Consider the following 15,010-nt stretch of genomic DNA (forward strand, 5'->3'; position numbering starts at 1 on the left):
GCTACAAGGCCTGTTTCTTTAGAGATGGGGGGAGTGTTTAATTTTGAAAAGACTGATGATGAAGTAGAGAGTTCTATAGTGTTTCATCAATACATTTTTTTAAATCTCATTTATTATTTGCATCTTCTGAAGGTTTGTTTTGCTCCCCCACCCCTCTTCCAATGCAATTGAGGGCTTGAAGCAATTTAGATAAAAGTAAAGTTAGCACAAGAAATAATTTATATTCTGACTTTGCCAATACATTACTTAATTTTAGAAAAACAAAATTCATGTCTTGAGAGATAGATACATGAACTATTTTTTCCACTCAAACCCCAATTCTCTCCTTATTACTCCAAAGTATTTCCTTGGTTTAACTTTGTCAAGTCTAGTTAGTCATTAAAAATCTGTGCTTAAAGATCTGCAAAGAGAATAAATGTAGAAAATTTCTACACTCCATTTTTGCATTCTTCAAAAATAAATTGATTTTGTATTACAGAGACTGGACAGATTATTGAAATACAGACAGCCTTTCCAGATCTGTGCTAGGCATCTAGGACATAACCACACTGTTGTTCTACAAAACACAATAATGTGAACAGAAACTATGAAGCAGACACAGGATGCTCAGGCATTGTGGTCATGGACATTGCACAAGAAGCTAAAATCCTTAGTATAAATGTTAATCCATACTATCTCTAACTGTCCATATAAATTTGCTCTAGATTAAGGGTACTGAATACAAACTAAAATTCTGCCTACTATCAATCTTTATTGCCCCAAAGTATACTGTAAAACTGCTTTGCCTACAGGCTTCAAGATTACTGAGAGTGGCTTTTATACTCTCACAAATGCTATCAACACAGCCTTCAATATTTATCAAGGCTTGCATTCAACCAACAGTCCAAGAGCCACTGAGTTCTTACATACAGATACACACAAACAGCACAGGAAAATCCCTGTTGAAGTATTCTAGCCTAGACCTGTATTGCTTCTTGAGATAATGCCAGCTTCAAGATTTCAGAGTGGGAGTACTGAACAGGGTATTAGCAAGAGTCCAATAAACAGGTAGATGCCTGGAATTTTTTGATGGTGGCAAACAAAATAGGTTTCTGAAGAATATATACCAAATTTGCAAGGAAAAAAAACAACTGCCCTGGGGAGGACAGAGCACACTGAGTTTTCCTTTTACCTCAACAGCAAGGCCACAGAAAAGGTATTACAACATAAAGCAACTTCAAAGAAAAACATTTCAAGCCTAACGACCAGCAAGTTTAAAGTAGTAACCACTTTCAAAGGGCAGGCTCTCCTCTCCTTTCATTCTATCCTCGTATTAAAACCAATTTGCTTGATTAATAATGTTCTCCATATCCAGGCGTCTCTCAGAGGGAATAAATTCTCACTGGGCACTGTATCTACTGTGGAAAGAATGAGAACTAGAAAAGACCTCCACTTGTGTCAGAACGGCAATTTCTCTTTTAGAAAGACAGCATGGTAACAGGCAGTCAGTAGGTAATAGCTCACAAGGCTTTCCTGTCCATGGGTTGTTGCTGTAGCTATTCTTTGTCTTCCACATTTCCTCCAGGAGCTCCTAACCCAAGGTATTCATTTGCAGAGCTGCTAGCTTACCTAGAAATAGTGAAGCTTCTCACTTTGAAAGGTACCAGAAATAATGCACATAACATTTTTTCTTTTTCCTGTTCCAACTACACTTCATAGCTCCTACCACTGCAACTCATGCTACCTATATGTTTTAATTGATTATGCAGATCATCAGCGAAGGCTGCTGAAGAATTTGACAAGCTTTTTCTCCATAAACCTGTATTTGCTCATCATCCATCGGTGCAATAAAAACGTCTTGAACAACCATTTTAAATTTCACAAGATTTTATTACTAAAATAAAACATTAGGATTCAAGCCTACTGACTGCAAAGCCAGCTCCAGGCATCAACCATATACAATGCAAAACAGTATTCCCTTCCTCAGACATACCACTGACACTACTGCTCTCAGCCTGCTCCCAAAAAACAGCAAATGAAAGCATTTTTCATAGAAGCTGTGGTTTGCTTCAGTATTACAGTAAGTGATTTCAAAGACAACAATTATGCAGTAAGGTTAAAAATACTTTAGAAGATGGAAAAAACTGAAACTATGGTTTAGGCACAAAAATCCTTGATATTTGAGAGCTCCATCGACAAAATTAGTTCTTTATATGCATGCGTATGCATGCATTTTAACTCAGTTTAGGTATTTATTTTAGATTCTACACCTACAATAGATATGGTTTTTTTTAAAAAAAACAGAAAATATGAAGGGGTTTATATTTCTCTTTAATTTATCCACTTAAGAAAGTAAGAGATGTTTTTCAATAATCAATAAAAAATTAAACTATATTATGGATACAAATTATGAAAATGAATGAACCCAAACAACAGAGGAAGAACGAAAATAAACTGAATATGATACCAACACAAATCTAAATTTAGATCAACATGCACATCAATCAAATGAATATTTTTTTTAGTAGAGGAAATGTGAAGCCAACACACTGTACTAAATTAGTTCAATTTCCATGTTATTATGCATTTATCATTATAGCTTATTAAACTATTTAAACTTCTTTCACATGTCTTTTTATGGCACCACATAAACAGATTTTCTATCAGTTTCCCTGAACAACCTTGTAAAAACAACTGAAGAACCAAGGTGGCAAAGAGGGAAAAACTGAGAATCTATCATTTAAAAAATCAGACAAGAAAACGTACTGCATATAATTTTTCAGATTTTGAGAATTTAATTTGTGGAACATCACCACTGTCAGACTGATGAGAACTTCCTACATTTGAAGTGAACACAGAGGCTGACATTATTTTAACTGCTTGTATCAGGCATTCACAACAAGGGTGGGAATCTAACTACTGTCCTGATGTTTTATTTTGTTGTCTGAAGAAGGCAAAGTATGTTCCTGTCGCATGCAGAGTTACTGAACTTTGATTTTAAGGGTAGTAAGACTGCTGGTTCCTTTTCACACACTTTTTGTACTGAATCAGCCAAGCCCAGGCAGCTACTTGATGGAGACTGACACATCTGAAGTCACCCTTGTAGTAACCCTTACACTGTTGTGTTAGCCTTAAAAAAAATGAAGGGACATGACAGTTGATACCTATTCATGTTGTGTTCACTCTTTACTTACAGGGCAATTAAGATCATAAGATTTGTCTCTTAATTTCAGCTAGAACAATCCTTGCTACTAGGCACACCATGTGAACATTTTTTTAAAATTAAGAGACAATGGTACCGCCTTTCTAGTTTACAAAAATACTAAAAACAAAGTCTATCCATGATCTCTGCTGAATAAACAACTCTAGAGAAAATCTTCCTGTTTTCTCATTTTGTTTTAAATTAGCAATTCCACTTAAAGGATATTACAGCAGGAAGGTCTGTAACCAAACCCCTGCATCAGGGGATTGTAACAGGACAGCTAGTGCTGCTCCTGCTGCTGCCCATCCTGCATACCTGGCCACTCATGACTTTCACAACAAGGATATCTGACAAAGAATCTTGAACCAGATCCGAAAGTTTCAACCCTGCATGTTAACTTCAGCTGCCTCCCAATCCAAAGCAACATAATCAGCCAGGCAGAACACCTCCTGACAGGTCTACACTGAGGCTGCTGTGCAATGCACAAACACAGAGCTGCCAGGAGCTGGCACTTGGAGGTGCTGGGCAGCACAGCCAACCAACAGCGGGGAACAGCACTGAAAACTTCTTCCAACATACAAAATACCTTCGTGAAAGAAAGGTAAGCAATCCAAGGGGACTTCAAACCACAAGGCAGTACTTCCTCATTCTACAGCCACACAGCATCAGGACTCCAGCTCCAGAACATTTCAGCTGAACCACTTTGCAACTTCGGGAACAAATGTTCTTTCAGGCACGCTTTCACAAGGCTCACACAATGTGAGCAGGTGCCTTTATTATTTGTATGTTCAAAGCAATACAAAAGATACAATGTCAGAATTCCAAAAGCCTTTCCATAATAATGAAAATCCTCACTAAAATTCAGTAACAATTACCAACTTAGAACTAAGAATATTTTACAAAAGCAGAAACCTCTCAGAATAGTCAAAGCACAATTTTAATGAAGAAGAAACCAAATTCATATCAATATTACAATTTTTAAAGAAAAATTTAAAAATATCTTTAAATTTGTAGTCACTAATTAAACTTTTGCCAAAAACTACTACAACATACAGCACCACTCATTATGAATGTTTATACTAGAGGACAAACCACCTCCATGGAGAAAAGCCAGAGTGAGACTGATGTTACATAAATTACTGTTAAATTTACCAGCCATACTTCCCTCCTGAGCATAATTGATACTGCTTTTTTTTCTTTCTACTAAAATGTTTAAATAATTGTGCAATAATGAACTAGGACCATGATTTACCTGTACTACTTACCCAAATTTATTGTTATGATACAAAAAGGATGCCTTCCCTACATGTGAGTGATAGCCAGCAATGGTTTTGCAATTCTTCTTTGCTATCACCTCATTGTGTAAAACTAAAACAAGACACCTGTCTGGTATTAATAGCTAAAGGGAATTCTCTAACTTACACATCTCATGAGTACAGAACCTTCCAATGCTGAAAAGGTCAATAATTGTTCTAACATAGAATACTACTGAACAAATAACCTATGCCTAATAGTTATAAAAACCCAAATGAATCTTATAAGACATTCTTATTCCATGGCAAAAGTAGTTAATTTTTCCATACTTAAGCTGCTATGCTATCATTAACTCTGAATCTTGAAAATTAATATGTACACATTATATATAAAAATACATAAACATGTAAAATACATATACTATTATATCATTTCTATATTATCTATTCTATCCCTATTTTAAAATACTTGTCTTTGTGCAGCTTCCAAAAGTATTCATCTTTGTAGATACAAGAGGAAGCACAGTGAAACAACATACAATTAATCTGGAAAATCCAGATTTTTCCAGGGATATAATTCTACAGCGGTGGAACCGAGATCAACAATGTCCCATGTGCAGGACTGTTTTCTGTCAAGGGAAACATGAATATTAGAAAAGTGGGAAAAAAACCCCTCACCAAACCCAGCCTAAATAAGTCATTACTAAAATAACAAAACAAAGCAAGATGGCAATCAATAGTAAGGGAGAAAAAAGAAATAAACTTTAAGGCTAAGACACCAAATGGAGAATTAATATTTTGGATGTCAGTCCTCGCTGCAGAAAAGGAAAAATATAGAACAGTTCTCTATAGATTAAAGAGATGAGAATAAAGTACTTGAGCCAAAAGAAAGAAAAGACCATGTTACCATCAGAGTCAGAATGGTGCTATCTACAAATTCTAACAGAATTTTTGTCATCTATTCAGCATATCACTCTTAAATAATAATAAAAACCTTTATGACTAGATCTTGTGTATGGGTCAAGAGTCAACATTTACATAAAAGCATGCTACAGCATGATCCAGAGCAGCAAGCTGTAACTTCAGTATCAGGTAGGAAGCAGAACACATTTACAAATTCAGCACACAAGGGCACATCGGTACAACTCCCAGACTCAAACAGCTACTATCCATTGCTTCTTTTCCCTTGATACTATAGAAGTTACTGGATTTTCATGAATATTCTAACAAAATTCTTTGCAACTGACTATGGAGGAAAGTGAGATACAATAAGGTAAGAAACAATTTTAGATATAGACCACAAACTGCTAGAACAGATACAAATCACAAAATATGCAAAAGAGCTAGGTTAGAATTGGCATGACCCTCCTCAGAGTAGGTAAATGAAAGGTACAGAGGAGCTATCTAGCTGGAATTGTGCAGATGCACCATGTAAATAGTGCTGAACAACAATCTCAGGGCAGGATATCCAAAACCACACAATATTCATTTTCTAAAGCAACTTGAGTTCTAAAGACACTATGTGGCACAAAAAAAATTGTATGAGTTAGGATCTCAAGTCTCTTGCTATTATGAAAACAGATGACATTTTTAGACCTGTGCTCAAGACACAGTAAAATTCTAAATAGTCACTAAATGAGCAACAAGATTCAGACTAGATGTGCAGTACAAAGAAAGAAAGTGTTGCTGAAACAGTCAGGATGAAAAAAAGAATAGTGCAGAGAACAAGGGGAAGTGAGCAGACGCGGTGTCACAACTGTGCCAAGAAAGATCTTCATGAAGATCCACGACATCTGGATGTTAAAATAATCTGCAGTATGTTTATGTAAAGTTAAACTCTAAAACACATTAAAAGAATTCTAAAGCTCCAAAACCAAGAACTCTGATAGAAAAACATCAGAACTGGGTACTTCATTTGGCCCTGCTTGACCTTTTGAGCCTAATGAGTCTTTTTAAACAAACTAAGCTTATTTAAATCACTGTAGTTCAAGAAACTGATTCAAGGTGATCTTATAAACTCAACAGCAGAGTTTTGACCTTCAGACCTAGGGATGACCTCCCATGGTTAGTGAATGCAGTAACAGTCAATGTTGGGACATTACTTCTCTGTGTAGAAAGTAAGGCAGTGGATAAAAGACGGAAGAGGACCAAAAAATACACTACAACTTGCAAATTTCCAGACTTCCTCCTCTCAGCAAACCAGAAAAATACATTCTCACATACACCTATGAATTGAATTAAGAAGTACTACAGAGGTGTGTGTTATGGCAATTGCCATTATCTCTACCCCTGTGCACCCAGTGTCCTTTACGTGCACATGCCTCTACACCTTTGTGCTCCACTCTGATTCAAGCTCCTGCCTCTCTGCATTTCTTTTTCCCCCACATCAGACCCAGCAGCCTCAACCCTTCACAGTCTATTCTCTGTTACCATCTGGAACTCCCTCTCCCCTTGTTCTGCCATTCTCAATCCTAAGACTCTTCATCATCAGCCTCCTGGTTTAGGATTCCTGCTGTTCCCCGATACTTCTACCTTCTCATTACCTTTTCACCCCACTTTTCACTACCCTCAAAGCCAAAATACAGTAAAATTCTTTCTCCCATCTGTACTGATATAGAAACAGGTATAAGAACAGCACATTTTCTGTTTATGCTGGGTGCCTGCACATGGCTCCTTTTGCCCACTCTTCCCTATCTACCCTTTGAGGATGAAGTCATCTGTTCACACCATCTTAACTAGCATCTGCACAGCAATGGCTTATAAGCATGTCTATCCATCCACCTACTCCTGATTGCCTCCATATGGTACTGCTTCTTTTCCTGATTTTGTCTCGAGAAAACTTAAGCTTAATATATGTTCACAACTCAGCTCCTTATCACTCCTCTCAAACACTTTTTGCAGATAAAACCTGCCAATATCACCTCCTGTCATATAGGTAGTCTTTTGTGACCCCTTTGCCTGCATTTGAACCATATATTCATGATATACCCAAAGTCCTGTTACAATCTTCCTCCGTGTGTACATCTTTTTCTAACAGAACAGCTCATCCAATACCTCCATCTTTGTTCAGGCACAACTGAAGAATTAGAAAGGGAGATGGAGATTCATCTGTTTAAATTTAGACAGGCTTCCTTACTTATCCTTAGTCACACTGAAAGTGAAGCAAGTAAATCTCTTTAATATATTAGTATTTATGCTTTCATTTCAGGAATCCTCTTTATCACATCACCTTTAAGAGCTATGCTGGTATCGCTGGTTTCAAGCTCTTGGGAGGCAGATGATACAGAGACAGCTCAAAGGGCTCAATCAGCTGCTACTCAGCATAGCCAGCTGGTACCTAGTGATCTCTGCTCAAAGTTTCTTCAATCTTTATTTACATGGTTTCTGAATGCAAAAGAGTATGGAACAGGAAGCATGCTGGATGGATATGAAGCCATTTTAAAAAATAAATAAAGCATGATGTTACCAAAAGATAAATAATATATTTGATGTCTGGCTGACAGAAAAAGTAAAGAAAAGAAATAAAGATTTCTGAGTTACACAACTGCATTCTGTATTTGCATTAACAACCTAAAAACAGAGGACTCAATCAAAATTTGATCCAAACTACCGTCTTAACACGGTTACTTATGTAAGAACTCCACTTTAACATTTAGTATTTTATTCACCTTACAAAAAACCTTAAAAATCATTTAAATCATGGTGAAAAAAAGCCCCACACTCATTTGAGATTATAAACTATCTAGAGGACATTTTATACTCAGATATTCTTAAACTATTTGTTTCAGCAAAACAATTTTGAAAAGTATTATTTTGGAGTTTATACTGAAATGATTTCCAATGATTTATTTAGCACCAGTACTAATTAAAACAAGTATTGTGCTACACTTCTCATTACACGGTTGCGAGCATTGCTTATATTGATAGAGCAGATTCAAAAAAAGGTGACAAAACAAAAAGTGAAAACAAAGACATCCCTTGCAAAGTGAAGGTCAAGAACATCATGCAAGAAAGACATCCTTACAAAAACCTGTCCAGTCTCTAGCAAAATTCATGTGGAACGCGCAAGTTTTTTTAGAAGTTTACATTTCACCAAAATTAATAACCTCCACAACTATCCATACATTGTACATAGTGACGGATCCTAAAAATAATTTTTTTCTGATCATGAATCAACCAAATTATCACGTCTGAATAATTATCAGGGTCTGAATAATCTCGGTGCATCCTAGCATAAATTTTCCTAATATACATGTGGGTATCAAGTTATCCTGAATATAACTTATTGCTACAAAACCTAGATGACCACTTGCATGTAAACAGGCACGGGGAAATTCAGCATGGCTTAAAGAGGCAGTATTATTTCAGAATGTTCTTAAGACAAGAAAAATCAACCAACCAAAACAAATAAACAAACAAAAAAATCAAACAAAAAACTCAAACACCTAAAAGGCTCAGAAATGGAAAGTAGGCAAATATAGACTGTAGTAAGCTTTTAAAGTAATAACCATTTAATCCCTTTTTTTTCCCTCAGTGCCATGTGGTTTCCAGTGTACACAAAGTAAAGAGTGAAAAGGTAAAAATAAAACAGGCATACCCTTAATATATTCCAGAATTCATAAATCATTTGTAAATTTAGTCCTTTTATAAAAGAATCCTTATATAAATTGAGGGGAGGGAGGGCATCAATCCCATATATGAAGCACAATTAAAGCCCAACATCACTGACCAATCAAAATTAGTGAATGCACTGCATCTCTCTGCAGTGAGGAGAAGCGACAAGGTAGGCTGTCATTCTGCAAAAGCTGCCCATCGCAAGCTTTCCTCTCAGAAGCACTGCTCTTCTTTTTTAGAAAGCTTGAATCTCAGTGGTGTCTCTGGAGACAAGAAGCCTTCAGTATGTTAAATTACTTTCATTATGTATTTTCAGATGCTTATTGATTCTACCGTAGGAAGAGTGGGAGACTGCAGCAGCCTGTAAACCAGAACTAAAGCAATTGTATACATGAGCAGTATGCTGAAACAATGGCACAGTACAGGCACAAATTTTCATTAAGGTCATTTTTTGAAGATATGCTTATTACCCTCTTTCCCTTCTACTCTGCTAACAAGTGAACAAAATGAATCCCTCCAACCTGGAACTGCTTCACCTGCATCGAGAATTTACCAAATCTTTAGTGGAGGTAAGACCTGTTCCTTATTATGATATGCAGAATAAGCAACATTAAACCAAATTAAAAATTGGAGAAAAAAAGGCAAGAGATCAGATTCAACTTATATTAAGCAGTAACATAAGTATTGTAAATTTATTGTTATATTTGAGACCAGGAAATATTTAAATGCTATTTCCCCTTCCTCATTAAAAATATAATGATAGAAAAATGTTATTCTGTATGAAAGTCTTATAGAATATTTAGAACCTGTTTTGTTTGTACAACATGAAGACAGTACAGTTTAAGCTCATACAGTACTGGGGAAAACAACCACATAAAGCAACCGGGAATATGCTTTTCCTCCCTCAGCAGTATTTCCAAATATTGGCAGTTAAATATGTTTCAGATTTATTCAGTTACTCTTCGAAGGATCAGACAGTCTGTAATTAGTGCATACTTATTGCTTTATGAAGGTTGGCTCATATGACTAATCTCCGATTGCTCAAGAAATCCCCCTTTTTTGTTGTTTTTTTAAAAAACTTATTTCTTTCGTTATCCTGTACATACAAGCCATTTATTAGAAGCATGGATTTGCTAAACATCTATTTCAAGAAAGGAAAGTATAACAGTGCAAATTAAACAAAAGCATATTTTTTAAAAGGCTCATTAACTCTGATCAGTTTCTCATTAAAAGACAAGAGAGTTGTATGTATAAACTACCTGCTCACCAGAGCTATAAAACTACATTTTCTAGCTTTAGCCACAGACACTCTGCATCCAACAGTTATTGCTTCTAGCCGGGATTTTTTGTAACCTATAGTATCTAGAGAACAGGAAACTTGTCCAAAAAGCTAAATTCATGTAAGCTGACAGAAGAATATGATTTTACTAGCAAATAGCAGGCAAACTGATTTGCTACGTAATCTATAAGGTCCAATTTTAGAGATCCTTTATTCATTAAATAAGTGATATTAGAAAATACATTCTTGCATTACTTTATTTTTTGAAATTATAAGCCCTACTTTTAACCTTTTTTTTCCTCCCCTTCACAAGGGCATGCAGCAACTAATTCAGTTTTACTACTGACAATATGAAGAATGCAGTTGACCGGGTATCTTTGTAGCTGTATGACCTACAAGCAGCAGGATGCATCCCTAAAATGTATTCTTAAGACATAAAGGAATTAAAAACAAAACATGGAATACACTTGCATTACCATTTACGTGCATGACACTTCAACAATATACATGGAAGACTAACACATCTGCTCAGATTTTCTTTAAAAGAAGAATGCAATGATTGAGTCTTAAAATGGTGAGCATTTCTTAAAGAGGGATTTATAATTTAAAACCAGAATTGTGGAAACTACTGATGCATGAAGAGACAATGAAACATGAAATCCCAAAAGGAGAATATGCATACTTCATCAGCAAGCTGAATAAAGGTTTAACCAAGCTTTTTCTATACTACTCATTAAATAACTTACTTGTCATAATGACTAATGGATATTTTTCTCTCAATTTTATGATGTTATGTATTCTCCTTAAACCAAAATAAACCAAATTAGGTAACCCATGGTTACCCTCAAAGCACATGAACTGGATTTTATGATGTATAGCAACTTCTTTTACTAAGCCATCACTCAAAAGTAATGAGCAGGAATATTACAGAAAGAAATACGCAACCATAAACTAAGGATGTCTACACACACTCTGAAAACAGAGATCAGAAAATATTATTCTTTAAACCTGGAAAATAAAAACAGGCTTCTACAAAATGCAACAGGGGAAGGAAATTAACATCACTTAAAAGAAGGTTTATTTGTTATTGCTGACTTGAAACTCAGAACAGACACAAAGAATATGCCCTGGTCTGTAGAAGTATCTGAGGCAATTAAGAAGTCCCCATGTTTAATCAGAACTTTTTGCTGCTGAACTGCAGGAACAAAAAAAAAGGAAAACAAAAAAACCTGCAAGAAATGAAATAAGAGCTCAGCTACCACTTGATTTCCAGGTTACAGTGCATGTCAGAAATCTCTCAGTGACACCATGTGTCAGTTTCTGCCAAGCTGCTGCCACGCTGTGCCAGGCCCCTGAGGCACAGAGAACAGGTAGGTGCCCCGCGCTGCCCGCGCGGTGCTGGGTGAAGGAGCTCCTGTCCACACAGCTCTGCCTCCTGAAACCCAGGCAATGCACCCAGGAGGTGATGCTTAATGTATTCATGGCAACCTAACATATCTGAGGTTTTCTGTTTTCACAAACAGAAGGTTGCTGTAATGTTAGGGTGAGACTGTCATTTGTTTTAGCAGATCTGCTTTTTGATTTCTTCCTGGCTTTTGCTAATACAAAAGAACTTCATTTATTCAACAATGCATTTGGAATGGTTTCTTGAAACACCTTCACAGCCAGGACAGCATGCAAGAGGAGATCATATCCCTGAGGGTTAACGTAAGACAGATAGAGGCTGCCTAAATTAGAAATGAAACAAAGCTTTTGAAATATTTCTTGTTTCATTTCACACCTGAGAGTAATACGTTCTAATTTACATCTTTTTTATTTAAGAGGTACATGTGAAATAGCTGTTGAAGAATACCAAGAATTTTCATCATACAATTTGCAATTAATAGTATTGTTCAACTGAAGCTTTTCAGAACTGCAGATGAAATCCATTTGCATACTGTATCCCAAGTGTGCTTAATTCATACTTTCATTTTAAAAGAGCTCAGTTTTGTTCACCTTAGTGCTATCCATTTTAATGTATTCAGAATAGAACAAAGGTCGACATTCAAATTTATTTTCATGCCAAATAAGTTCCCTCTTAAATTTAAAGCTACCTAGAAAAAAAACCCTCCAGTATCACAAGAAATTGAATAACCTCTCTTTTATTTATTCAATCAATTACAAACTCAAGAGCTGGCTGACGATATAAATCATACAAACATCAGGTATTACATGCAGATGCTATATTTAGAACTTACCCGCATGTGTAAAACTAAGCAGCTGAAACACAAAATAAAAAATCTGCTAGATAAAATAAATACCTTTTTGATCCTTACTTATTCCTAAGAGAAACATGCTATGTATGTAAATCTGTTTGGTTTAATTGCAGTTTGTATTAAAAAAAAAAAAAAACAAACCAAAATCCAAACCTGAAAGAGACAATTTTCTTTTTAAATATTATTTCCTGAAATTATTCCCTTTAATATATTCTGGAAAAAAATCTAATAGTCTTCCATTTCATGTAAGCATAGATTTCTTGAAGAAATTGAAAATTCAAATCAGAAAAAAGAAAAGGCAGTATTTTGTAATAAACTCAATTTCCCAAACCCACGTAAGTTTTGCATTTGGAATTATATATACTTATATACACACAGATGCACAAAGATTAAAATGAACAGAAGGTTTAAACTCTGTAAAGATCTGGTGAATTACAGAACATCACATTTCAGTCCACAGCACTACTGTAAACCTTACAAGAAAGAGGTGGATAAATTGCCATAAATAATTTAAACACCTTTTTATGATACATAAGCAACAGTGTTCCATGTTCCTATCACTTCTTTTTCCACAAGAGCTCTTTAAAATGATCTTGATCACTAATTTGTTAATACTTAACAAGATTCTTCTAAAATGACCCTCAAAGCAATACAAAGGCTATGCACAAAGTATGGTTTATTCAACAAATGAGCCCTTTGTGAAAAACCACATCACTATAAACAAAGGCTTGCCTCCCTAAGTGGAGGCTTTTCACTATTTTTTCTTTTTTCAAACAAATCCTGCTTTCTTTCAAAAGGCAAAGGCCTTATTCTAGATCTTTAGGCTTTTAAGTCCATGCCAATTAAAGCTCTAAATATACTGTAAATGAAGAGTTTGGTAAGAATATTGCTTTCCCCCCCTCCTCCTTCCCCAGCATTTATCTCCAATAAGTGTTAAAAAAAGAAATCAAATAGTTCCATATTTTATTTCACCTTTCAGGAGAAAAACCAGCTGCAACAAAAGAATGTGTTTGTCCCCCATTCTGGAAGTCAACATGCAGTCCGAATCTAACATTACAGTTCGAGATGCCATTGATGACATCGATACCAACATGTACCAACCACTGTCATATCCATTAAGCTTTCAAGTTTCTCTCACTGGATTTTTGATGTTAGAAATTGTTTTGGGACTTGGCAGCAACCTCACCGTTCTGGTACTTTACTGTATGAAATCCAACTTAATCAATTCTGTCAGTAACATAATTACAATGAACCTTCATGTACTTGATGTAATAATTTGTGTGGGATGTATTCCTCTAACTATAGTTATCCTTCTGCTTTCACTGGAGAGTAACACTGCTCTCATCTGCTGCTTCCATGAGGCTTGTGTCTCTTTTGCAAGCGTTTCAACCGCAATCAACGTCTTCGCTATCACGCTGGACCGATACGACATCTCCGTAAAACCTGCTAATCGAATCCTGACCATGGGAAGGGCTGTGATATTAATGACATCAATATGGATCATTTCACTTTTTTCCTTCCTGATTCCTTTCATTGAAGTCAACTTTTTCAGTCTTCAAAGTGCAAGTACTTGGGAAAATAAGACACTTCTGTGCGTGAGTACAAACGAGTACCACACTGAACTAGGAATGTACTACCACATTCTCGTTCAGATCCCAATATTTTTCTTCACTGTTGTAGTAATGCTAATTACATACACCAAAATACTCCAGGCCCTAAATATTCGGATTGGTACAAGATTTACAACGGGACAAAAGAAGAAAAACAGAAAGAAAAAAACTATTTCTTTGACCACGCAGCATGAGACTACGGATGTGTCCCACAGCGGTGCAGGAAAAAATGTCGTCTTTGGTGTAAGGACTTCCGTGTCCGTCATAATTGCCCTGCGCCGAGCTGTAAAACGGCACCGGGAGCGACGAGAACGGCAAAAGAGAGTCTTCAGAATGTCCCTTCTGATTATCTCAACGTTCCTTCTCTGCTGGACACCCATCTCTGTTTTAAACACCACTATCCTATGTTTGGGCCCAAGTGACCTTTTGGTAAAGTTGAGATTATGTTTTCTAGTAATGGCATACGGAACGACTATATTTCACCCTCTACTTTACGCATTCACGAGGCAAAAGTTTCAGAAAGTTCTGAAAAGTAAGATGAAAAAGCGAGTTGTTTCAATAGTGGAAGCAGATCCCATGCCAAATAACGCTGTAATACACAACTCATGGATAGAGCCTAAAAGGAACAAAAAGATTACCTTTGAAGACAGCGAAGTAAGACAGAAATGTTTAGTACCTCAGGTTGTCACTGACTAGATTTCAGTATTCACCAAAACACATCAAACGGAATATTTGAACAAATTGTAAAAAAAAATACTGCCAAAAAAGAAAAACTTTTTTAACTATTGGCGAGACTGTATATTTTCAATATATATGTT

General features: G+C 35.9%; 2 protein-coding genes across 3 annotated transcripts in view; one reads left to right on the top strand and one right to left on the bottom strand.

The window, feature by feature from the left end:
- The window catches only part of COG5 (component of oligomeric golgi complex 5), a 174,166-nt gene that overhangs the window by 130,123 nt on the left and 29,033 nt on the right, over positions 1-15,010 (bottom strand). The window lies entirely within an intron of this gene.
- GPR22 (G protein-coupled receptor 22) lies at positions 13,566-14,888 on the top strand. The gene has a single exon (XM_009086832.4). It carries the CDS (start codon positions 13,587-13,589, stop codon positions 14,886-14,888), a length of 1,302 nt encoding a protein of 433 aa, XP_009085080.1. The 5' UTR covers positions 13,566-13,586.

The sequence above is a fragment of the Serinus canaria genome, chromosome 1A (assembly GCF_022539315.1).
Source record: "Serinus canaria isolate serCan28SL12 chromosome 1A, serCan2020, whole genome shotgun sequence".
In the NCBI taxonomy this organism is placed as follows: Eukaryota; Metazoa; Chordata; class Aves; order Passeriformes; family Fringillidae; genus Serinus; species Serinus canaria.